The sequence below is a fragment of the Ammospiza caudacuta genome, chromosome 17 (genome assembly GCF_027887145.1).
Source record: "Ammospiza caudacuta isolate bAmmCau1 chromosome 17, bAmmCau1.pri, whole genome shotgun sequence".
Taxonomy (NCBI): Eukaryota; Metazoa; Chordata; class Aves; order Passeriformes; family Passerellidae; genus Ammospiza; species Ammospiza caudacuta.
Window position 1 is genome coordinate 1,743,324 of NC_080609.1, and position 26,059 is coordinate 1,769,382.

The window sequence follows — 26,059 nt, forward strand, 5'->3', positions numbered from 1 at the left end:
AAAGGGAATACAAAAGCCTTGAAAATGAGCTCCAGAATGCCTGGAGCAGGGCACTAATCCCCTTCAAGCCCCTTCAGGTGACAGGCACCCACAGGATCTTGCTCCACTTTGCTCCTCGTTAAAGGTTTGTCATTACTGCATTATTTTTAATACACACTTAGAGAAAAGGGCTGACACGCACACCCACCCGTGCACACGCACACAACAGGAAACCATTGCCAAAATATACACTATAGACAAAGAGTCCATTCACACTATGGATATGTACAGAGTCTGTGGTGCAGTCTGGCAGTGCCCAGCTGGGCTGGGGCTGGCAGGGGGGACAGGGTGGGTGCAAACCCCTCAGGGCTTCACACACTTGCCCTTCTTCTCCCGCCGCTGCAGTTTCCGAAGGCGCCGTGTCCAGGCGTCCCGCCACTGGATCACCAGGCTGTTCTTGTCGGCCATCAGTCCGGGCCGGTCCGTGGAGTTCTCGCTGATCCCCATCACCAGGTACTTCTTGCTGATCTGGATCTTGGGGCACTTGCAGGACAGGTCCTTCAGGTGGATCCACAAAAAGTTGTCACCGCGCTTGACCCGCTCGTCACGGCACTTGTAGACAGAGAGGATGTTGATGGTGAACTTGGCCCAGTTGGCCACCGTCTCCATCTCCAGGATGTTCACCTGGACCACTGAGGGTGAAAAGGGAGAGGCACAGTGATGGGGGATGCTTTGCCTTGCTCCCCAAAGGAAGGTTGGGGACAGGAACTGCCCTTCCCAACAGCCCCACCTGCCCCATCCATTGCAACTTTGGGAGGGCTGATTTGGGGACCTCTCTCCATAGGGAGTGTCTCCCACCCCCCGGATGCTTTCATCTGCCCCACCCACGGCCAGCCCTCATCTGCCTCTGGGCCAAAGCCCAGGGTGGCTCAGGGAGGTTGGATCTCCTTACCATAGTCCTTCTTGCAGTACTTCTTCATGTTAATCTTGTAGTTGCCCTTGGCTGGTTTGCAGTAGGAGTCACAGTCTGCAGCAGAAGAACAGTGGGTTGAGCACTGAGGGGCCTGGGGGGGCTCATCCCATCACAGGGGAAGGGGGAGTGTGGTGGAGGGGACGGCAGCAAGACCCAGCCTGGCAGAGGGTGGTGGGTTCTTGACTGCTCCTGAGCCATGGCCTGAGCACTCTTAGGACAGGGGGCTGTTGAGCCCCCAGCTGCTGCCCTGGCACCTCACAGGAGCTGGGGGCTCAAGGACCAGCACGAATGGCTGATACCACATCAGCTGGGAGGAGGAACCAAGGGACCCTGCGTGCACTGAGCAGACCCTGTCACTTGTGGCAATGGTGACCTGCAGGATAAGTCAGCGCAGGGTAGTGGAGGAAGCCTGGGGGCTCCTTCCAGACACAGAGAGGGATGGATGGGAGGAATGTGGGTGAGGTGAGAGTGGCCCCCATGGAGGGCTGGCAGGGGCCATGCCAAGGACAGTCAACAGAACAGCTGTGACCCTGCAGTGCTGGGGGTGTGGGAGCAGAGGATCTGGCACCAGTCCCACAGTCAGCCACACAGGGGACACGTCCAAAGGCAGGTGTGACACCAGAGCAAGGGGGTCATGATCCTCAGAGTGGGGGGGAGCACCCTCAGGGGACAGCCCCTGCAGGGACCTGTGCCCCGTAGGCTCCCACAGGTGAGGAAGGGGACTCGGGCTGTGGGAAGAAGGCAGGTGAGGGAAGCTCTAACACATCACTCCTGTGCCAGGCATCCCCTGCTCAGGCTGCTCCAGAGGGACTGGGGAGGCCACCAGGCTGTCCTCCACTACCCTGCTGTCCCCCAAGGCTCCTGTCCTCCAGGAAGCTTTTTCCTGTGCATTTCTAAAGCTCCTAGATTTGCATCTCAAGCAGAGGGAGGGCAGGGAATGCCTCTTTCCTTCTCCCCAAAGCCTTTGATCCCCACAATTGCCTGAAGCAGCCCTGCTCTCCTTCTTTCTTTACCCTGCCATCTTCCTTTGAACATCTCAATTTGTCTCTTTCCAAATGGCATGTTTTTTTCTGAGCCCATCTTTCTTCTTTTCTCTGCCTTTTGCAGGTTCTCCCTCTGGTTTGGCCCCACGTCCCAGGACAGAGTCAGCAGCCTCTAATGTTGGCTTTGTTTGCAGGTTGCCACAGTGATCACTGGGGATGGAGGCAAAGCTCTGGGGAAAGACAGTAATAACAGAACCCTGTGCCAAGGGGAGGAGGAGAAAAGAGGAAAGAAAGAAGCCCAGGAGCACAAACTCACCCTGGGCTCTGCTGTTCTCCTCTCTGTCCAGCTCCTTTTTATCTGGGACTTCATGCCACCTGTTCCAAATTTGTCAGTGATAGAAGCAGTGCAGCATGAAGCCAGTTCTTGGCAGAGGAGGATGAGCTCTGATTCCCAGTTCAGCCCCCTGGTGCTGCCCTTCTCCCTGCCTGGGCTGGCAGAGCTGCCTTGGCCCTGCTGCCTGCCCTGAAGCAGCCGAGATGGCTGCAGAGGGGGCTCAGAGCCCCCCATGTGGGGGGAGGCTGCTCAGTGTGCTGCGGTGCTTGGTTAATGCACTCACCCACTGCATCCCTGGGGCGTGCCACAGCCTCAGCCTGCTGTGCTCTCTGGGACACCCCACAGCCCCATCCCCACCCCACAGCCCCATCCCCACCCCACAGCACCCCTGAGCAGCCCCAGCCCCACACACTGCTCTGCCCTGTCCTGCTCCATGCAGGGACTCGGGGCACAGCCTCCCACGCCTGTCAGGACAGGAGCCCCTTCCTCCCCAGCCACGGGCACAGAACCCACCCTGCCCCTGCCCCTGGCACAGCTGGCACAGCCTGCCCAGGGACACCGGGGGGGCATGGCTGGGCTGGGTGATGGGGGCTGGCCTGGGGGGCTCTGGGGTGATGTGGGGTGGGAGGAGGCTGTGGGGCAGCCTCAGCCAACCTGCCACCCCTTCCCTTGGCAATGGGGATGAAGGAAAAACAGAAAGAAATCCTGTAACTGCCCTGGGCTCCTGCTCACGATTAACAACATAACACTGTGATTCAAAGGAGCTAGAAAATGGTGTTGGGAATTAACAATTTAGGATTAGTTTAGGGATTTTTAAAACCACGGCTTTGTGCTGTGGAGGAACAGTCCTCAAATGTAAAATGAATTCCTGCTCCCCTTATCTAAGAAACTTGGGAAGAAAAATATGTCCAAATAACTGGAAACCTTTCCTTCCCTTGGCCGTGAGCACATGGCCTCCTCCATCACTGGCTGTGGGGCAGACAGGGGTGCTGTGGCTGGGAAGTGGCAGGGCACGTCAGGGCAGAAGGATTCTGCCTTTACCTCCCCAGACTGCCTCTCCCTGAGCATCCTGTCCTGTTCCTGCAGGGTTTTGCCAGGGGGGCTCTGCTCAGGAGCCGCCCAGCCCCAGTCACACCACAGCGATGGAGCAGGGTTCCCTCCTGCCTGGGATGCTGTGTGCCCCATGGGGCAGCTCCACACAGGCCCTGAGAGCTTCACATCCTCTGCAGGGCAGTGGGGAGAGGAGCTGCTCTGGCTGCCTTGCTGCTGTGTCTGTGCAGCTGGATTGGGCAGCCAAGCCCCACGGAAGGGCTGGGGGTCAGCACAGACCTGGCACAGCCCATGGCATGAAAGTGCAAACCCTGAAATGCTTCTGCATCTCCAGGATATGTTACAGCCCCATCCCTGGCACTGCTGCATGTCTGGGACAAGTACAGAGCAGTCTCTGAGACTGAGACATCACTGGGATGTGTTACAGCCCCATCCCTGGCACTGCTGCATCCCTGGGATCCACCACAGCCCATCCCAGGCACAAACATATCCTTGGGACCTGCCACAGCCCCAGCTCTGACACTGCTGCATCCCTGGGATTCACCACAGCCCATCCCAGGCACAAATGCATCCTTGGGACCTGCTACAGCCGCATCCCTGGCACTGCTGCATCCCTGGGAGGTGCTACAGGTGCAGAGTGGGAGGAGGCAGCTGAGAAGCAGAGCCACTGGCCTGGTGTGGGCATTCCCCATCCCTGTGGGTAGTGCACGTGGGAGAGGTGGCAGGTTTGCGCATCTGGTTTACTTCTCTCCTTGAAAAAAAGGAATATTTTGTTTTAAGAGAGATGTAACTTAATCAGGTGCTATGGCTGCAAATCTTTTACTGCTTACTTTGAATTCCCTTAAAACCTTGTTTTGCACTCCATGAGTTTTGTTAATTCTGCTAATGGGGAACGTGGATTTTATTTCTTTTTCCATGAAGTGGAAAATATTTTAAGATAATAATAATAAAAATTATGAGAAGTGGACCCAGGACGTTTCATCACCAAGCCAGTCACTTGCTCAGGCACAGACATCAAAGCTGGACCTCAAAGGCTTTGGAAGACTAGGAAGGCAGGAGAAATCCGGGAAAAGTGAGGCAGAGGATGGCAATGTCAGTGAAAAGCCTGGACACAGCCAGGGACTGAACCCCGGCATGGAGGAGGATGGGGAGAGGGCGGGAAGCCCAGCACCTGAGCAAGGCAGCCCTGAACAATGTCCCCCTGTTCCTGCAGCAGCACCTGCTCCAGAGGCAGGGCGGGAGGGGGAAATGGGGGAGAAGGGGCTGGGAGGCTGCCCGAGGTGCTGAGGCCCCGTGGGGAGTGCGGGCTCAGGGACAGCTGGGGCTCCTCAGGCAGAGGGGCACAGGGAGCAGGCAGGGCGTGGGCAGAACTGGCAGCTCTGCTTGCAGGACAAGCACACGAGGGGCAGGTAACCCTGGCAGCACAGCCAGGGCAGCATCGCCCCCATCCCTGATCCCCCAGCCAAGGGAGCAGCACGAACCCCCCTGATCCTCCAGGGCAGAGGCAGCTACATTGCATTAAGGATATTTGAGCTAGAAGCCAGAAATCTTAAACCAACAAAGCCACAGATAAACTGGAGGCAGTTTGAGGCAGACCCGCTCTGCTAAAACAGAGCAAACAACCCAGCTCTCTGCCAGTGCTGTTATTGTGCAGCTGAACAGCTCAGACAGCATTGTGAGACTGTTCCTATTTATAAAGCACTGGAGGGGAGTCACCTTGATTAACTCTGCTCCACGCTGCATTCTCTGTTGGCAATAAACCAGTCCAATCTCTCGTTCCATCTCCCTGTTTTTCCTTTTCCCAAAGCCTGATGTTCTCAGCTCTCTCCCTGCAGGGTGGGCAGGGCAGGCAGCAGAGGTGGTGCTGCTTTGCCCTGTCCCATGCAGCTTCCCCCAGCAGTGGCACCATCACTGCAGCTCAGCACCTTCCCATGGGGCAGGATGTGCACTTCAGGTGTCACCGCTGCCCCTCTGCCTCAGTGAGGAGTGAGACCTGTGAGGATCCAGGCAGGGCTGCCCTGGAAACACCCTGGAAACACCCTCTCTCCTTTCCAGAGCCTCGAGGGGCAGGGCTGTGAGGGCCCAGCAGTGCCCACAGGTGCTGGGTGGGGTGCCAGGCCGTGCAGAGCTCCCAGGCTCTGTGCTACTCCTTGGGGTCCACGTGTGCTAAGCCAGCACCGCTCTGCACGGCACTGCAGGCTCCTCCTTGTGCATCTCCCCTCTCCATCCCCATCCACACACTTCACTCCTGCCAGAGGAACACAGAATCATTAAGGTTGGAAAAGGCCTCCAAGACCATGGAGTCCAACCTTGAACCAAATTCCACCATGCCCACTAAACCACATTGCAAAGGGACAATCTACTCGCTTTTTGAACACTCTCAGGGATTGTGACTCCACCACTGCCCTGGGCAGCCTGGTTCACTGCCTGGCAACCCTTGCAAGGAAGAAATTTTCCCTGATGTCCAACCTGAATCCCCCGTGGCACAGCCTGAGGCTGTTTTGTCTCGGTCCATGACTTGTTCCCTGGGAGCAGAGCCTGACCTCCCCCTGGCTGCCCCCTCCTCTAAGGGAGCTGTAGAGAGACAAGAGGTCCCCTCTGAGCCTCCTTTCCTCCAACCTGTGCCACTTCATCTCCTCCAGCTATTCCTCATCAGACTTGTGCTCCAGACTCTTTCCAAGCTCCTTTCCCTTCTCCAGACCTGCTCCAGCCCCTCAGTGTCTGCCTGGTTGTGAGGGGCCACAAGTTCCATCTCTTCAGCACAGCTCGTCCCTGGCTCTCTCCTGCAGCCAGTGAGTTCAGCACGGGGCCATCCTGGAAAATGTCCCCAGAGGGCTGGAGAGCACATCCCTGGCACACAGCAGCCTGGAAGAGGCTGTTGGCATTTCCCACTGCCAAGGCAAGGTGGCCGTGGTAAGGAGAGCTGGGGACATGGATGCAAACAGAACACTGGCTCTCCTAGAAAGGAGTAGGCTTCCTTGGGATAGATGTACCCCAAACGGGGCACAGGGAAGTTGCTCACTAAATATGGGTGTGGGGAACTGGAGGGGCCCTGCTGTCCTCACAGGAGCATGTGCCATGGGATGGAGAGGAGGATTGTTTGGGATGTCCATTCCAACACACTGGAATGCAGGGGCAGAGCAGGCTCTTGGGGACAGCAGGAAGAGGGGTGGCCCAAGGAGGGAAGGGGCTGCTTCTTTCCCAGCCTTTTCCCCTCCACCTGGCTTGAAATTCTGACAGGGATGGCTGGGAAGAGCCACACTGCAGTGCTGAGGGAACTGCAGAAGGAAGAGGAGGGGAAGGAGGAAAGCCCTGCTACAGCCCTCGTTACCCTGCTGGGTGCATCCTGCAGCTCTGGAGGGCTCAGCATGGTGGCACTGGATCCAGGGGCTGGCACAGCCCTGCTTGGTGCCCCTGGGAAGTGCCATGACACGGTGGGAGCTCAGAGCACTCGGGTGGGACCTTGGTCCCGGGCCAGGCTGGAAGAAGGACCCTAATCCACCAGCACAGGGAGATCCATGCACCCACCCATTGCCCAGCCCCAGCCAAGCCTCTGCAGGAGCAGAAGTGAACCTGCAGCTTGTACTGAGATGTCAACCTTCCCTCTCCAGTCTGGGGAACCAGGGCAGCTCTTGAGGAGCTCCGAGGACAATGGCAGCAATGCCTCCCTAGCCTGTGCAAGGCCTGCAGTCTGTCAATGCAGCTGTCACCCCCCTCTGGGTGACCACAGCAGTGACACTGGTCCCTTCATGGTCCAGCTACCTGTGATCCCATCACCCTGCACAGCCAGGACAAGCAGCTCATACCCAGACCTGGATGACGTGAGCACCATGTCACCCACGTCCCAGGGCAGGCCTGGCAGCCTGTGCCCCAGCACAGGGGCCCTGGAGCCTGCCTGAGACCAACCAGACCCTCCATGCCCCAGCACCTCCCAGAGAGCTGGGGTCGTGCAGAGGCCAGGGACACTCAGGAGAAACGTCCTGCACTGGTGCTGATAAAAGGAGGTGAAGCAAAGCCAGCCCCAGGCACCCATGGTGCCATGTGCCACAATCCCTGCCTTAACCTGCCAAGGGATGGCCAGGCCCCAATGGCTGCATCCCTGCTCTCCTCCTTGGAGGCAATGGAGAAAGCCTTTCCTGAAAAAGTCTTAGTCAGTTCCTTTCCAGAAATACACAAGATTTAAAATCTCAGTCACATCTTTCACCAAAATTTGTTATCTATAATTTTTTGCCAAATGGTTTGGTAGAGCTGAGCCCTGCCCCATGCTGTGCCAGGGACAGGGAAGGTGGGATCTGTCCCCAGGTCTCTGGGTGGCACTGAGGCCATGGGCTCGGCCAGGGACGTGGAGCACTCACCTGCAGGTGCCTCTGTGCTGGTGACCAGGGAGGTGGGGTTGATGGCAGGAATCTCTGGAAAAGAAAGGGACAGGTATCTTAAGGATGAGATCCCCAGCTCTGGGGGTAACAGCTGGACAAAAGCCCTCTGAAAATGGGCCACAAGGAGATTTTGTTGGTCACAAATGAGAAATGATGGCATGATCATTGCAGACTATTGAATAGACCTGGAGGTGCACTAACTGAGCTTAGTAAATCAGGCCAGGCTGCAATTCTGCATTCCCCAAGGGCCCTAGGTGGTTGTGTGGGGATGTGTGCTCCAAGGATGGAGCTTCCCAAGTGCTCAGCTCACCTGAACTGAGTTTGGACATCAGACAGGTGCTTGGCTGATCTCAGCACACCTCAGGCTGCCCAGGGCAGGGATAAATGTGGGAAAAGATAACACTTTCTCAGGACTCTTGGCAGCAAAACCTGGGGAAATTTCTTTGCTAAACTCAAATTTGGGGAAGAGCAGAGAGAGAGGAGCCAGCTCCACCAGTCACCTGCACTGCCACTGCTCCAGCAGCCTAGCAAAAGCTGCAGGGTTGGACATTGTTCTTCTGCCACTTAGGTCAAATTCAAACCCACTGTGACAATAAACACAGTTTTATGCTGACCACAGGCTCTGGCCTTGCCCCAAAAGTGACCACACTCAGGGCTCAGCTGGGTGGGGAGAGCATGTGCTGTATCCAGCAGAGACCCAGCAGAGCTGTTTCACCACCTGGAAGCACTGACCCAAGGGGTCACCCAGAGCCTCCTGCGCTGGGGCAGGTGAAGCCCAGGTCACCACAGAAAGGGATCAGAGAGTCCCACATGAGCACCCCCTGGAGAACACCCATAAGGACAGTCAGCCTCTTGTCTGAGCCTCCCACCCACCACAGACCATCCAAGGAGAGTGGGGCACCAAGGAGCGTCCCCTGGGGCCCGTGAGGTCCCTGAGTGCAGGCGAGGGGGCACTCACTGATGCAGGGGGCCACGGGCGAGCGGCTCTGCTGGTAGCCCTTGGCGCAGCGGTTGCACGTGAGCCCGGTGACGCCGTCCTTGCAGGGACACTGCCCCGTGGTCTGGTTGCAGGTCTTGCCAGCTGCACCGACGGGGTGGCAGTCACAGGCTGGGTGGAGAGAGAGAGAAATGGGTATGTGAGAGGGGAGGCACAACACAAACCCCAAACTGGAGCCAAGGTGCAGTCCCAGAGCGGTGAAGAGGAGGGAGACCCTTCCAGAGCACCACTGCTGGGGCTGGCACAGCACAGACCCAGCTGCACCCGTGGGTCTGGACCGACTGTGGCCCCACATGTGCTGTGAGCAGCATAGGCAGGAGGGCGAGTGGACAAAGGGGTGGGCCAGGGTATGGCCTTGCTGACAGGGATGCTCAGGAGGAACACCTGGAGCCTCTGCAATTCCCACAGGTGCCTGCAGCCACCGGCTCTCATTTATGATCTCATTTGACTCCAGGGAGATGTTCCTATGGCAGCAGTAAAAACCATTTTCTCTACTTGCTCACCTTCCTCTGAGCTTTTCAGTCCCTGGAACTGAACCAACACTGGGTTTTTACACAAATCACAAACCTTGTTTTGGTTTTAGAATGAAGCAGGTTTTCTCAATGTTTCCCAAGCTCATAAGCCTCGATGCCCCTCCTGGAGGCCCTGGGCAAAGGATGAACCCACACCTTTCTACCTCAGTCTCTCTAGGACAAGCCACACCTGAGGTGGGTGAAAGTTGTCTTTGCTCTCAGAAGAACGCTCCATCATGTCACACTGGATGATGGACCCACTGCGGGTTGTCTGCATAGAGGGATGTGGGAAGGAGATGCTTGCTCAGAGGAGAACCTTCCCATCTGCTTGCCTGGAGCTGGGCTGGCAATGAGCTGGAGAGGTTATCTTGGCCTCCATCAGTGTAAGAGTTGAACGTGATTTCAAAGCAAAACAAAAACATCTCCCCCAGCCACCCCCAGAGCCCCCTGATGTTACCGTTTCCCTAATTTTCACCAGATGGGACTGGTGGGAGCACCATGGCACTTGAGCCCTCCTCCTGCACAGCCAGAAACCAGAGCGAGCAGCCTCTAATGGGGACCAGATGCTCCATCCTTATCAGATCTTGGCTAGGACGAGAAGCGGACATCTTTCTGACAGGAATATTTTGGGGGCTCAGCTGTGATAACAAATGGCAGCGAGCAAGGGAGTCTTGGCATGACACAGGGCTGTTGGAAACACAGGGCCTTTCTTGGGCCCCAGTGGTCTGTTCCTGGTGTAAATTTTATGGACAGACATAAATCTCAGCCCAGTCAGGATCCAGTTCATCTAAGCTGATCTCTCTGCATGTGGTGGAAGGTGGATTTCAGCGACGCCGGATGTTTTACCCAGATCAGTAAGGCAGCTGTGCTCATCTTAAGTGCACAACCAATCAGCGTCATCGGGGTGTGAGCTTGGTCTCTTCCAGACCAACCTCTGCCCACTTGCCCTACCACAGTGGGATTTCCCACAGTCCCACAAAAATACACTGTTCCCTCCTGTTGCCACGGGATGAGCATCCCAGGCAGGAGCGCTGTCCCTGATGGGTCCCGCATTGCAGCGCGGTCCATCTGCAGCTTTAGCATCTCTGTCCTTCCTCATCCCAACAAAACCTGTGGAGGGGCTGGCTCAGGGAGCCCGTCCCAGCCTCAGGGAAGGCAGGGCTGGGGGCACGTGCAGCTCTGCACTGCTGCCCACACACCAGGCCCTGCAGCTCCCAGCCTCTGGCTGCCAGGATCTGGCCCACAGAGCTTGAATGGTGGATTAAGTCACTAGCTTGGAGCTTAACTCATCAAGCTGTGCTTGCCAGAAAGCATGTCTTGCACCTCATTTTGAGCGTATTTTTGCATCTTGAGGCTTAGCTGCTACTGCTTCACCAGTTTTCATTGGAGAAAGGCTCACGGTTTACAGCTTTGTTTAAATTACTGGGATTAATGCGCAGCCATCCTTTATTTGACTTTTCAATTAGCACCATTGAATTAATCCTGAAGGTTGCTCTGCCTTTTCCATCCTCCCAGCTTTTCTATCCCACAGGGTCCAGCAGTGATGCTGGCAGTGGAGGGAAGCACTCCTCACTCACTGGCCGAGGGCTCTGCTCAGTTGGACGCAACCTGCCCTGGTATTTCTGTGCCTATTTCCAGGATGCTGAATCCCAGCAGAGGCAAACCATGGTCGAAGAGTTATTTAGTAACACATGCTGGCGTTTGTTTAAATAAGATGTAGTAGTTCCTGGCCTCTGGGTTAGTGATTTGCCTCCTGAATATTAACAGAGCCATCTGCAGCCTGGTCTAGTGGAAGGTGTCCTTGCCCATGGCAGAGGATTGGAACCAGGTGATCTTCAAGGTCCCTTCCAACCCAAACCAGTGTGTGATTCTATGAGCATCTGCCTTCATTGTGATGCTCAGCCTCTGCCCTGGGCTAGCGCTGTGGTAGGTGCACAAACCTTTGTTTAAGCCCACTGTTGCCATCCCCCTGCTCCCGGCCTGCTCTGAACACTGAGACGATCCTTGCCTTGCCTTTTCCTGCAGGAGTGTAGATACCTGAACTGCAGGTATGGGACACAGCTTTGGAAAAAACAAGCCCAAATTGTCTTGTCACACCTCTGAGTATTTATATGCCTCTCTGGGAGCAGCAGCTCTCCATTGCCAGCACCTGGGACCTTGCTGGTCCTCTAAGGAGCTCCCAATCCCAGCAGATCCACCTCCACATAAGGAAGGGGTGGAAATGCTTTCTGCTTTACTGAAGGAAGGGCAGCCAAAGAAGCAGAAGCATCAGAGATTTTATTACTAACTCTATTCTCCGAGGGAGAGCCAGGAACAGGCTCCCCAGACCCAGGGTACCACCTTTGCTGCCAGACCCTCCTCAGCATATGCACCATGGCAGGGGTTGGCTCTGTGTTCATCTGGCTCAGCTGAGCTTTGCAGCACTTCCCAAGCACAGCAGACCCTGCCAGCCCTCTGTGAGCAGCATCCCCCAGCCAGCCTGGCAGAGCCCTGCCTGTGGCTTGGCACAGGGACAGGGGTTTGTCTGAGGGGGCACCTGTCCCACTCCTCTGCTCCTCTGCAGCCCAGGCACTGCTGGCTGCCATTTCTCCTGTGCTGAAGCATCTGCACTCCCACCATCCCATCAAATCCTGGGCATCCTGGGATGCTTTGCCCACCCTGTCTCCTCCAGAGGAGCCACCTTGCATCAGAGATACTTTCCATCACTGCAATGCTGCACAATTGCTGCCCTGAGAGGGTGGTGGAGCACATGCAGGTGGGAGCAGCCAGGCCCCCGCTGCCTCCCCCATTCCCTGCAAGGAGGACTTGAGCCATAGCCAGGTGGGAAACACTGCAACCTGCAGCTGCCCTGCTCCCACAAACCACACTATATTCAGTAATCCTCCCTGGTCCCAGCCGTATCCAGCCTGCTTTTATAGGTTTTGGCATTTTTTCTATTATTGCTCGTTGGTAAGTGCTCTCTTTCCCATCTGGAGCAGAAACTGAGCCCCTCAGTGCCCAGAGAAGTGGTGCTGGGGGCCCTGGAGAGGTGAATGACTGCAGGGCATCCACTTTGCTTGGTATTGTATCAGTTTTGGAGCAAAAATAGAAGGAGCTGGTCAGAGAATTACAGAATATCCTAAGCTAGAAGGGACCAAATATGATCATTGAATCCAGCTGCTGGCCCTGCACAGACCCCCCAGCAATCCCACCCTGGGCATCCCTGGCAGTGCTGTCCAAGCTCTCCTGGAGCTCTGGCAGCCCCGGGGCTGTGCCCATTCCCTGGGGAGCCTGGGCAGTGCCAGCACCCTCTGGGGGAAGAGCCTTTCTTGATATCCAACCTAACCCTCCCTAACCCAAAGAAAAGCAGGAACTGTTCCTTGGGGAGGGCTGGGAGGTGAGGGGCTGCCTCAGGAGATGAAGGGTGAGGTGGAGGCAGCACAGCCACCCCGGTGCCTCTCGAGTGTTGGGGGAAGCCGGGGCTGCCTGCCAGCCCTCAGCACCTGACAGAATCCTCATGGAAAAGAGAATTTTGCTGCAACTGCCCCAGTTTGGTGGTGCTGCAGCAGGAGCTGGGGTCTGCTGCCATCCATCCCTGGCCTCAGCAGAGCCAGGAGGCCTCCCAGGAATGGGACACAATCTGGGATGCTGTGCCATAGACCACTAGGATGCACGCCTTGTCCTGCCTCCTCCTCTTCCTCTCTCCCAGTGTCTCCCCTGCATCACCCTGAGGATGCTGGTCCCTGGCACAGCTTGGGAGCTGGCTGACACCTGGCACAATTTGCATCAGTGGTGTGGTGCCAGGGGCTGCCATGCCCACAGCCACAGCTGTGGCATGGCTTGGCCAAGGCCATGGGGTGGAACAGCTTGTGGACCCTGGGAACACGGGCTGTGAGGGGGACGTGTCAAGTCAGCTGCTTGGGTTGTTGGAAATGATTAGCTCAGTTTGCTAATGAGCTGTTTGCAGGTAGGGCTCCTCCTGGCAGTGCCCCCTCAGCCCCGCTCCCGCTGTGACACTGCATGGACATGGGAAGTTCCTCCCTTCACTCCATCCTCTCAAGCACTCCTGGCACTGGCACACACCAGGCAATGGAGGGCTTTCCTTTATTATATCCCAGCCTGAATGAGCCAGACCTCCAACACCACTAATGTACCTGACAGGGGAGCCCCAAAAGTCAAACCCTTCAATTTGGGTCCATGCCCACAATGTCAGTGGTCCAAAACCAGCACCAGGAATTCCTGAGGCCCTACATGAACACAAGAGCATTGAGTTCTTGCAGAAGGGAAGGGGCCTGGTGCCCACGTGGGGCAGAATGCACTGGAGAGAGATCTGAGAGGGACCCTGTGCTCCCTTCCAGGAGGGACTCACGAGCAAAGACAGAAAACCAGGGACCAGCCCCTGAACAGCAATGGCTGACTTCCTGCCCATCTGATGTTCCAGTCTGGATCTCAACAGTCTTAGGGACAGGCAGGGTGATTTCTTATCTCAAATACTTTGGTGAAACTATTGTTTTGAAAAGACTCCACAGACAGGCTGAGCAGGGAGAGGAAAGAGGAACCAGGCAGGCTTGGCCAGGAGTTAGGAGGAGGGAGAGGAGAGGTACAGGTCCCATGATGTTTGGCACAGGCTAGGCACCTTGAGAGGTCAAGCTGCAGTTTGATGGCTTGGAGCCAGTGTGGCTCCCGGCCAGCTCAAGGCCAGTCATCAGGAGCCACAGTGCTCAGCATCTCCCCAAAAACAGATCCCAAGAGCCATCCCACAGCTGAAAAACACAACGTGGGGTCCAGCCCCACGGCCCACCTGGGAGATGTGAGCATCCCCAGCCCTCCAGAGCAGGGAACCCATGCTCCAAGAATGTCTATATCCCAGACAACATCCATATCAGAGACAGGTTTCCAGCACATTTAGTCATGTCTGCTTCAGCACCTCCCCAGCATCTCTCCAAACACTGACCAATGGAGATAGTAACTGCAAACACACCAGAACCCTCCCAGGCTCCTGGCAACCTGCTCTCTCCCTTCCAGTGATCCTCCTGCACCTCGAGTTGATACTGAGCTCAAAGTGCTATCCCTGCCTGGTGCCCTTGGGGTGGCAGAGGAGATCGGGGTGGTGGTGGTGGCTGGAGCTGACCTGCAGCTGCCAAAGTGAGCAGAAGGAGATCCCAAGGATGGGAAGGGAGAGCAAGGAGACCGAGAGAGAGATCCTGTCCCTCCTGTGCCCCCAGGAGCCCCCAGCTTACCCTTGCAGGCCTTGCGGTCGGTGATGGCCTTGCTGAGGTCGCGGTAGAAGCCCTCCTTGCAGTAGTGGCAGTGCCTGCCCGCCGTGTTGTGCCGGCAGTTGAGGCACACGCCGCCGCTCTTGCGCCCCGACAGCTTGAACAGCTCCATGTTGAAGCGGCAGCGCCGCGCGTGCAGGTTGCAGTTGCAGGCTGTGAGGGAAGGGGAGATGGTGAGGGCTGCAGGTGAGATTCAGGAGCTCTGGGGGGGCTGGAGCTGCCCTGGTGTCCCCCACTGCATGGGGGTTGTGCTGGGACGGGGATGGACACAGCACAGCACAGCTTGTCCCAGCGTGCTGTCCAGATGTGCAGCACCACCACCCTGTGGAGCCGGTGCCATGGGGTCAGGGCAGAGGAGGAAAGACACGTGTAGGAGGAACTGGCACCACTCAGCTGAAGGGAAGCAAGTGTGGGATAGGGGGCTGCAGCTGGGAGGTTTGGTGGTGCCATCTGAGCACTTGCAGCCCCATGGTCCCCTCTGCCCCTTCCCTGGCAGCTACTCTGGTGACAGAGCCCACCCGGCCTTCCAGCAGGACCACCCACCTCATGCCAGGCTGTGTGACAGCCCTCCCCTGCAACCGAGCCCCCAACTCTTTATGTTTATGGCTCTATCTTGTGTGCACGAGCCACACACACAGAGAAACCCACACAGCAGCCCCTGTGTGCTCACGTCCCTGTGTGTGCACGCACAAACATGCACGAGCACACGTGCACACAAACACACCCACAAACACATGTGCACGCAGACATGCACCAAAACCCCCCCAGAGATGTACACGTGCCCACAGGCAGGCACACCCAGATGTGCACAGAAACATCTGCACACCCTTACATGTGCATGCAGAAATTAGCCCCGGGAAGCACACAGCCCTCCCGGCCGGCTCCATGTGTGTGAGATAAAAAGGCAAAGCACTGCCTATTCCAACTTAACACTCTTGCAAAAAGATAATGGGAACAAGATTTCCTCTGGCAAAACGTGGCGCCCTGCTCCCCCAGCCGCGGCCCCCTCCCCGTGCTGGTAAATTGAGGTTGGGTGAGAGCTTTTCCAGGCGCACTGTGAAATTCATTAACGTGTCGGCCCAGATTTAACTGCCTGGCCTGGCTGTGTGAAGTTGCCTCCCCGCAGCCGGCAGAGCTTCACCCGCACAGATCAAACACGGCCTGGCCTGCCCCGGCCACGGGCACGCTGCAGGGAGAAACAGCAAGCCCCAGCCATAACAACGAGGTTTTTGGAGGCATGAGTTGAGCAGAAGGTTAGTGCCAGCACACTCAAACCTCGGCTGCCCCCAGAGCTCCCCTGAGTTATGAGATTAGTGAGAAATCACATGGCAGGCATCAAAATAACACCCAGTGCGGCTGTAGTGCTTGTTGCTTTTGAGCTATTTTCTTTTTCCCTGGTGACAGTGGAAAATAGGGATTTTTAAGGCAAATTCTGGGTTGTGGTGTGTGGAGGGAAAGCAGCAAATACTGCCCAAGGCCCCAGATAGCAGAGGATGCTTTTGAACTGGGGATGTTGACATTCAAACAGGCTTTGCCAGGGCTGGAAGAGACACAGTGAAGTACCCTGACAGCCAGGGTGCCCTTGCAGGCTCCAGATAATGGGACAGGGACAAGACAAGGTGGGTTTTGCTACAGAACTGTGGCAAAGGAGCAGTTTTTGGGAGGAGAGGGCCCTTGTTTTCCCCTTGCAGCACTGAAAGACAAGTGGGGTCATCCCAAAAGGCAGTTCTGTGCCCCTCTTGGAATGCCCCCCAGCACCCTCTGGGGAAGGAGAAAGGCTGGCAGCCCAGAGGGGAGGTGATGGGCAGTGGAGGAGAACTCTTGGGTAAATGATTTGCTGCCCTTGGTGCAGGTCCCTCTCTGCCTCCAGTTTAATTGGTGACAGAGTAACTGGCGGGGCCTTCTCCTGGCATCATTGACCCTGGCACATCCTGCTCTGCCCCAGAACATTTCCCTCAGGATGTGCTGCAGACCCTCTGATGATGCCAGGAGCTGGTTTGGGGAAGAAGCCTGCCCTGGTGGCCCAGCATTGTTCCCTCTCCTGCAGGCATGGTGCTGCCCGCTCTGGGCCGTGTCGGCAGCTGCCAAGCCGGGATTCCAGAGCCAACGGGGGAACCTGGCTGGGCCTGGCCACCCCGGCTTGGGTGGCTGTCCCCACTGGGGACAGGGTCACACCAGCACGCATGGCAATCCCCTCACGCCCTGGCGCAGCCATCCAGAGCTAATCGGGGCAGACAGGTCCCCCCTCACCCAGCTAAATACTCTCACTGTTCCTCAGTACTGAGGCACTTGTAAGCTCTGTCTGTCTCCCGTTAATCACTAATTAAAGGCTTGAATGTTCCCTGCTGTTTGGGGTATTAATAAGAATTTAATTGCACAGTTTGGGGCTAATTACCTGGTAGTTCGCTTCCGCCCTTGTACAGTATGCCCAATTAAACAATCATATGATCAATTAAACAATCACAAGATCTAATAATTTGCAATAATAGACTAATTTAAACGTTGACACCTTGCAATGGAGCAATCTTTTGTCTCCCTTTTGATGATGTTTGAACCCCTTCCCAGGCCCTGGCCACCCTAAAACCTCTCCTCCTCCTCCAGGGTGCTGCAGATGTAGGAGCCTGGAATGACAGCACGAGGGGCTTTGGGACAGAGACCCTGGCAGGGGACAGGCAGCACCATGCACCGAGGCACACGTGGGGCAGGCGGTGGCGCCCGCAGGGCAGGAGCAAGGCTCACCGCCCCTACAAGTTCCCTGGGAATAATTAGGGAAGGCAGCCGGATCAGCGAAACCCTAGACCCGCTGCTGCTGCTGCCAACCCGCAGCGGATTTGAGCTACGCCCCTGCTTTGGCTGGAGGAGAGCCTGGCTGGGACACAGGGCAGGATGAGGCCGCACCTCTCGGTTCTACGGCAGCCGAGAGCAGAACAGCCCCTTTCCTCTCATCCACACTGTCCCTCCGTCCTGGGGAAGGTGCTGGGGGAGAGGCTGCCAAGAAGCAGCAGCAGGAGAAGCCCCCAGGGGCTGCGGGAACAAGGCTGAGGCACTGCAGCCCCATCCCGGGCGGAGCAGGAGTCAGGATGGTCAGACAAGTGTAAATCTCCTCTGAGGCCTGGCTGCCTTCCCTGCACTCCAGATTCGCTGTGACTCGGAGGGGGGGTGTCCAGACAGGGGTGGCAGGGCCATGCTGCCCTCCTGCCCACCTCCCAAAGCCAATCGCCCTCTCCCTGTGCTCCAGGAGTGTCCAGACAGGGGTGGCAGGGCCATGCTGCCCTCCTGCCCACCTCCCAAAGCCAATCGCGCTCCTCCTGCGCTCCCCGGGGAAGGAGCGCGGCTGGCGCTGCCGGGCACTCACTCGTTTCCAGCACGTCTGCTGGGGAGCAGGTGCAGAGAACCCTGTCAGGGGAACTCCCAATGGGAGGGAAAATGTACAGGAAGGGGCACAGGGCACAAGGGAATTACATGTGATCCTCCAAATCCCACCACCGCTGCCGGGATTGGTGTTTTCAGGCACCGACATCCCGGGTGGAACACCACATCCCTCCCCCGAGCAGCCTGCGAGGTTTTCCCAGGAGAGCGCCACCCCTTCCCCGCCGAGGCCCCGATCAAAGCGAGCCCCGGGCATTATCCTGGTGCTCCGGAGAGTGCTCCTGCCGCGGCGGCCACAAAGGGAACAAGGGCTCCCGCATCACCAGCGAGTGCATCAATTACTTCCAGTGACTGCCTCGTGCTAATCCGCTTCCCCTCCTTCCCCGGGCCGGGTGTTTGGGGGCCGGGCTGCCCCCAGCAGCTCGGGGGTGCGGCTGAAACCGGCAGCGGTGGAGGTGTGAGTCTGCAAGGATAAAGATGGGGGGTCCCCGGGATTCTGGCAATCCTGCTCCTGCCAGCCCCTCTGCCGGGATTATCCTTCACACAGCCTCTCCCAGGCCAAAAGCTGGGGGGATGCATTGGTGGGGACACGTCCCTCTTCCCTGCCCTGGACACACAGAGCATCCCATGCTGGCAGGGCAAGCTCCCTGCGGGTCATGCAGCCCCTGGGCTGTGTCAGGAGAGCCTCCCGTGCCTGCGGGCGATGATCTCCAACCAGCAGGCACGGGGCCGTGCGCTCTGCGGCACAAAGCTGGCACGGTGCCCTCTTGCCCAGCCAGCAGCTTGGCAAATCCACTGCCACTGTCCTGGCTGCGACAGCCCCCAGCCTCCCTGCTTGCCAAACTCGTGCTGACCCCCTCAGCACTGCAGCACAGCGATGTCCCCACGAAGCCACAGCCACCCACGGCAGCCGGGCTGGGGCTGTGCCCTGTGCCCGTGCCCAGACCTCGGGCAGTCCTTGCCTGTGTCGCCTGCGCGTTTCCCAGAGGCACAAATTCTACTGAAACAACAAATGATTGTCCTCACCTCCAGCTGAATGGACACATGTCCCAGCATCGTGCCATGCCGTAGGACATCAGCTTGGCCCCGTGCTGGAGCAGGCAGAGACTCCCATGCACTGGACTGAGAAAAACAGAGTGCTGGGGAGCGCAGAGCCAAAAGCTGACACACCCCAACATGACCTGAAGCTGTACCAGCCCCATGGATCCATTCTCATGCCCGTTCAGGGCGCTGCGATCCCCCACCCTGCCCCTGGGCTGTCACTGAGCTGCCAAGCCCCTGCATCCACCCACTCTCCTCCTCTTCCTCCCCCCTCCCCAGCCACGTCCGACATCCACCACGAGCCAGCACCAGCGCTGTCTGACCACAGGACAGAGTCCGAAACCCCACAGCCCCCAGGCTGAGCAAAGGGAACTTCCCGGGCAGCCTCTCCTTTTAATTGGTGCTAATTGCTGCGTCTGTTCGTGCTGGCTGGGGAGATGTCATTGTTGAAAGGCACAGAGGGGAAGGCTCGGGGAGCTAATCCAGCTTTCAGCCGCTAAGCCCTTCGAAGGCGGGTGATGGAGAAGCTCTTTCAGGTCCCTTCAGAGAGGGCACAAAGCCCGAGAGAGGGAAGGGAGAAAGAAGGAGAGCGAATCAACAGGAAAAAACTACTTTCACACGCGGCTCGGGGAAGGGTCTTTGTGTGCGGGGCTGTCGGGGGGGTGGAAGGGATGGCGCTGCGGCCCCGCCTCCCCTTCCCTCTCTCGTTTATCTTTTCAGCTTCATCTGCCAAAAGGGTGACGCAGCTGGGGGCTGGATGCTCAGAGCAAGGGACCCTCACCCCGCCCTGGACGAGATGGACAGAAAACCTGCAGATGCTACTCAAAAATGAGCCTCCTCTGGTTTAACCCCTTTTGTGCCAGCAGAGCCACCTCCACAGCTATCGTGCTGCTTTACTGGAGGATGTGGAAGTGAGGCAGCTGCAGTGTGGGGGGCACAAGGGAGCAGCCAGTGGGGTGAGGTCCTCCTTGTGTCCTGGGGGTTTCCGTGGGCTCACACACCTGCTGAAGGCCTCCCCTGCCTGACCTGCAGCAACTCTGGCAGGGTGACAAGGGGAGGGTTTTTTCTGAGCTCCAAAACTCATCTTTCTGAAACAAGTGGAAAAACACAAGGGCTGACACATTCCCACAGGGCATGAGGTGGCTTAAAGCATCAGCTCCAGCACTTGCTTTGAATCCACTGCCATTTTAGCCATTCTTAGAAGAAATCTGCTGTAACATGTGTATATTGAAGCGGACAGCTGGGTTCTCAACAAGACATCGATCACAAATACTAACAAGTCCTTCTGACCTCTGGCACATCCACTGAGCCTTTCAGAGGCTGATTAATGGTACAGCTCTCCCTTGTCTCCATCTTCCTGCCACCCCCTGAGACCTGGGCTCCTGTCCAGGAGGAGCAAAAGGCTGTTCCTCCCTCTCCCAGACATTCACAGGGCTCTGGCATTCCCCAGCTCCATCCCAAAGCAGGACAAAAAACAAAATTCTCCACCAAAATCCCATAAAGATTCATGAGCAGGAGAGCCAACTAATACCCGTTTGATGTTTTGGAAATGTTTCATTTTGTGACAATATTTTTAACTTAGAAAAACCTTTGCAAGGACAGACAAGCTAGACCACCACACAGACTGAACATGAAGAATGAAATTTCAAACTGGGAACCCCAACCTCTGCCAGGCTTTTCTGCCTGCTCCCTGTCCTCAAGCACATCTCACAGGGAACTGCTGCGATTGACCCTCCAGCCCACAGACAGCTAGTTTGCTGCCCAAGGAAAAAAATCCCAGAGGGGCATCCCACACTGAGGTCTGCTGACTGGCTGGAAGACACCAGTGATTTTTGGGAGGGTTTTGGTGCTTTGGCTCATGGTGGAATCACTGCATTTCTTACAGGACAAGTGCAGCAGAGACAAGGTAGACAGCTGAGCCTTTCCCAATCCTCCAGCACAGGGGATGCTCCCCAGCATCTCTGGACAAGCACACTCCATTGCTTTGGCTCAGCACCTATCACTTCCTACCCTGATGACCTGTTTTAGCATTTCAGCCCCAGAAAACAGAAACGTTTAAAATGCCTTACCCAGACACTCGTTGGCCTCACGGGCAGTAGCGCGCTGCCAGGGCCGGTCGTAGTGGAAAGGCTTGCAGCGGTCACACTCGGGCCCCTCTGTGTTGTGCTTGCAGTCGCACACCAGCTTCTGCTCCTTGTCCTTGACGCAGCGTGCCGCGTGCCCGTTGCACTTGCAGCGCCCGCCGACCTGCAGCTCCCCCACCGCATAGTAGTAGGGCGTGGAGGCCGTGGCGCCCTCCTCCTCGCCCGCGTCCCGGCTGCTGCCCAGCTCACGCAAGAGGTGCGGGCGGCTGAAGACCACGCGGATGTCGGTGGCCGTCACCCAGTCCTGGAGCACGGGGCTGCTGTCGAAGTCCTGGGCCGAGGGTCGCCCGTCGAGGGTGCTGAAGGCAATGAGCCCCCCGGTAAGCGGGTAGAGGTCGGTGAGGCCGTCGGTGCACAGCGCCTCCTGCTCGTTCTGCTTGGTGACCGTGGCTTTGCTGGGCTTGCCGTAGATCTTACGGCACTGGGAGGAGTAGTACTGGTAGGGCACCCACGTCTTGCCGTAGTCCATGGACTTGAGGATGGCGGTGGACTCGGGCCGGGGCGAGCAGAACTGGAGGCTGACGTAGACCACCTCAAACTTCTTGCCGAGGGAGAGGGTGAGGGTGACGTTCTGGGGCGAGTGGTGGAGGGTTTCCGAGCGCCAGCAGGTCATGTTGGAGGCGGTGTTGAGGTCGGTCAGGTAGGCGGGCGGGTGCGCTCGGCGCGGGTCAGAGGCGTTGCAGTGCCGTGTCGGGGGCCGCCCGCACGTGCTGGAAGCTTGAACCTCCTTCCCGAAGGCAGCGTTGACAAACTCAGGGATGCAGCGTCGAGGAGCCCCGCTCTCATCATAGCAAGGGTCTGGGGGGGTCTGCTGGGCCACAAAGGGGTTCACTGTCTGGGACAGGCCCAGCATGGCAGTGGTGAGGAGCAGACGCAGGAGCTGCAGGACCTCCATCCTTCTGGGGAGAGGGAAGTGGCTCCTCCCTGAAGGAAGAAGAACAAGAGTGTGTGGTATCAGCAGCGTCATGGCCACAGCACCACCCGTATTGGGAGGGCTGGTAAAGGAAAACTCCCCCATGTCTGGTCTGTCACCTGTACCCATCTTCCCAACCTGTATCCACTGATGCAGTATCCTGGGAGTGGGACAGGAAGACAATTACTTCATGTTGCCTCATCCATACCAATCCCTCACTGTTCATCAGCAGGACTGAAATACCATGGAAATGAGAAAAGGGCCTGAGCTTTGGGTGCAAGGGGTTGAAATTGGGGTACAGCCCTTCCCTGGCCTCTTAGAAACTGTCCTGTGGTGACAAGAATGCTCCTGTCTGCCAGCAGCCCTGGGTGTCACACAGTTCAGAGACTGTTACTGCATGGCTGACAAGGGCTGGTGGTGGGGAAGAGTTAGGGGAGATCTTTCAGATACAACGGGAGCTGCAAATCCCAAGTTATCCTCCTGTGGCACAAAATAGCTCCTGACAGAGCAGGACAAATAGACAGCAGCAAAAACACTTTAAAGGCACATTGTGCAAGAGGCAGGAGCTCGTTGGGATGAAGACCTGGAGCTCCTGAACACACCACTACTTTCTTTGCTGGCTATGGGCACAGTGGCTTCTCCAAGCCAGGGGCTGGATCCTCTTCATATTCCTCTGCCACACTACCCAGCACCAAAGGAAGTAATTCTGGCCTCACCCCCAAGAAACCCAGCTCTGGGTCTGTTTGTTGACTGGGAGAAAGGCCAGGACCAAATGCAGGACCTGGCTGGGCCCCTCTCTCAGCAGCTGAGCACAGGGCCAGGGAGCTTAGTGGCTCCCAGGGGATGTGGCCCATCTCCTGAGTTATTGGCTTGAAGAGCAGAAGAGCTCTGGAGGTCACGTTCCCTCCTGCTGGCCCTGAATGCAGGAAGGACTTTCCACACAATGCAGATTGGCCATGTCCTGTTCTTGCCTTGGCAGACCCCTGAGCCTCCTGGATGGAGGGGTGGCATCAGCCCTGCCATCCCGTGAGTTGTGCTGTGCCAAAGCCAAGTCCTCCAGCCCCAACCAGCCCAATGCCATGACCAGGCAGGAGGAGGGAGTCCCTGGACCATCCCCTCTCCCACTAGTACATCTTTACAGGATGACTTGTGGTTCTCTCTGGGGAACAAAGCTCTGCATGACCCAGCTCAGTATCCCCAGCTCCAGCCTCCACCTACAGCCCCAGGGCCACTCCTGCCTGTCCAGCTGCCCCCTCTGGCCAAAGGAGGCTCCAAGGAAGAGCCCATTTCAATGATGCAAGATGGTTTTTTGGTTTGTTATTCCATTTTGCAAAGAAAAAGGAGCCATGACTGTGGAAGAAAACAGCCTCTCCAGGCTGCCAAACCACTAATGAGGGGAAGCTCCTCCCTGCCCAGCCACGCTCAGCCCAGCAGCCACTGCCTGTGCCTACCAAGCAGCAATGGGGACAGGGGTCTCAGCCCATCCTGGGATATCCTCCCCAAGGCAAAACCTGCCCCTGCCACTTCCGTGCTGTTTCCTCATTGCTTAATCCTCTCCTGATGGAAAAAGAGATGTGAAAAATTGGCAGCTCCCTTGGTGGTCCCTGCATCACCTCAGCAGCACAGTTCCAGCTTTACCACAATGCTGCAGAGGACACGTTTTTGGGGACATGCCAGCCCATGGCTTGGTGTCTTGGCTGCCAGCAAGACAAAGGATACTGTCCCTGGAGTACCCAGAGCATTGAGAACACACTGCTTGGGGAGTGTGGCTGCAAGATTAGAGACTGCAGGGATGTAGCAGCCACCACAGCACAGGAGGTGCCATGCCATGAGCACCAGGCAGCGAGGAGCATTCCCCAATTGCAGGCAGCCTACAGAGCCCTGTTGGGACTACTGGCCCCACTGCAGGCAGCTGCCCCTGGGCAGGAGACGAAGCTATGGCTGCTGCCAGACCCCTGCATCTGCTTGTTGAGCAAAGGCTGCAGCTGGTGAAACACCAACACAATCCTGACAGGATGATCCCCAGCCCCTGCCTGGTGCTGAGCAGAGCACAGTGGGCACAAGGCCCTGCCAGCCCCTTGGCAGAGCCCAGCTCCTGAATTCTCACCCAGTAAAGGGGCTGCTAATGGACCCCCTCAACGCCTGGCAAGACCTGGCTGTGCACGTACCCACAGAAGCCAGCACAGCACCTTCAGCCCTGCCAGTCCTCTCCTCCTCCAACTGCATGTCCCACAGAGGGCACACAGTCAGGTGCTGCAGCCATCACCTCCCATCCCACCACCCACAGGGCAGCACTAGCAGGGACACAACCCTGTGGGAAAACCTCTGCACCACGAGGAGAGAGGAGAATCCCCAGGGGTCCTCAGCAGCTGCATCCATCCACTCCAGGGAGAATCAGGATGTATGGAACAAGGCATCTACTAAACCCTGCCAACTAAGAGTCTCCTCCACCTCCTCTCTGCTATGCGGCAGCAAAGTGACAGGAGTAGGGACATGCTCAAGCAAAGGTATTTTAATTTCCTCTCTGGTAAGACACAAAGGTGTGGGGAAACCCTTGCCCAGGGGAAAGTGACAGCATCTCTGGTAGCCAGGGGAGAGGCCACAGGTGAAGCTGTTATGAGCACTGGAGCAGCAGGTCTAGGACCCAGGGCTAGGTTAGGACTGGTTTAGGCATGCACGGGGGCATGAGCATCTCTTGCTCATCCTCGCTGACACGATGGGGAGCTTTGCCCTCCTGCCAGTCTTACCAAAGCACGAGTCCCTGAGGTTCAGTGTCAGAGTTTTGGTGGCTCTGCTGCCGGGGAGCAGCCATCGGGGAGCCAGCAGTGGCTCAGCAGCACATCAGCGCTGCGGAGGCAGGGCAGGAGTGGAAATCATTATCATCCGCAGGACCACACACAGGCACGCACGCTCCGTGCTCAGCTCACCCCATTATCCCCCTGAAAGAGAGCCGGGGCCAGTGGTCTCCGTGGGCCTCACCTCCGTATTGGAGAGGAGGGCAAGCTGCAATCTGCTCCCTTTCATGCATATTCAACATGACCCTGGACTGCCGGCAAGCTGCCAGAGAGGCCTGGGAGTGGGTATTTCTCTCCCTGGTCCCCATCTGCACCACCCCCCCCTTCTACTTCCCATTTTTGCTGCCCCTGGTTCAGATCAAATGGAGACACTGCTGACTAAGCAGAAAGAATTGGGGTGACCCCTGGGTGCTGAATCCAGCCCAGCACGTTCCTGGAACTGGCATGAGGAGGGACATGGGCAATGGAGCCCCTTTCCCAGGGACAGCATCCCGAAGGAGTCCCCAGCGAGGCTCTCGGGTGGCTGCCAGCTCCCTGCCACCAGCAGCAGCCATGGCCCGGGGCAATGCGGGCTCACCCTTCCCGAGGAAGCGGCTGTCCTCCAGCTCCTCCCCAGAAGCGGCTGCATTTTTGAGGTGGGCGATTTCCTCACTCCTCCACCCCGGGAATGCTAACAGCCGTGCGGCTTGGAAGGAAGTCATGCTGCCAGAGCGCTTCAGAAGTGCTTTAAAAAAAAATGAGCTTCCACATCCAACACCTCCACACCCCTTCTCTCTACAACCACACGCTTCCCAGAGCGACCAGCAGTGTTTCCCTGCCTTGTGGGATACTTGTCAGGACAATGCTCCAGGCCACTGTGGGCTTCTTTTCCATCATCTTTGCAGAAGGCAGTGCCACTGAGGGTGATCCTGGGTGCAGATGCATGCCTGGAGCTCCAGGTCTCCCGATGCTGAGCCGTGGGGTAGGTGCCCTTAGTCCCCAAAACAGATGGATGAGGCAAGTGTAGCCGGTGAGGCAGGGCAAGGAGAGCAAACTTCCCACAATGTGGATGCTGGTGCCTACAGCAGGCCCAGGATCACCACCTGGCAGTCCAGGGCCACAGCAACTTTGCTGAAGTAATTACAGGATTAGGTAGAACAACAGAGGGCAGGGAGTGAAGCAGGTTAACCAGATTTGATCCCAGGACCTTTGCAGCACAGGAGCAGCCCTCTCTAATTAAGGTGGAGGGGAGGACACGAGTGGTGCTCTGCTGTTGGAAAAATGTGGGCTTAGAGGGCAGGTGATGGCTAAAGCTGAGCAGCCAGCACTGCCCTGGAAAGGGATGGGAGAGCCCCAAGG

At 57.2% G+C, this 26,059-nt stretch overlaps 1 protein-coding gene across 1 annotated transcript; it reads right to left on the reverse strand.

The window, feature by feature from the left end:
* Positions 1-342: 342 nt before the first annotated feature.
* Positions 343-21,923, reverse strand: NTN3 (netrin 3). Its single transcript, XM_058816253.1, has 6 exons — positions 20,939-21,923; positions 14,424-14,612; positions 8,654-8,803; positions 7,675-7,728; positions 932-1,006; positions 343-671 (listed from the first exon to the last, which is right to left on the reverse strand). The coding sequence occupies exons 1-6, from the start codon at positions 21,906-21,908 to the stop codon at positions 343-345; spliced, it is 1,767 nt and encodes a 588-aa protein (XP_058672236.1). The 5' UTR covers positions 21,909-21,923.
* Positions 21,924-26,059: the final 4,136 nt, after the last annotated feature.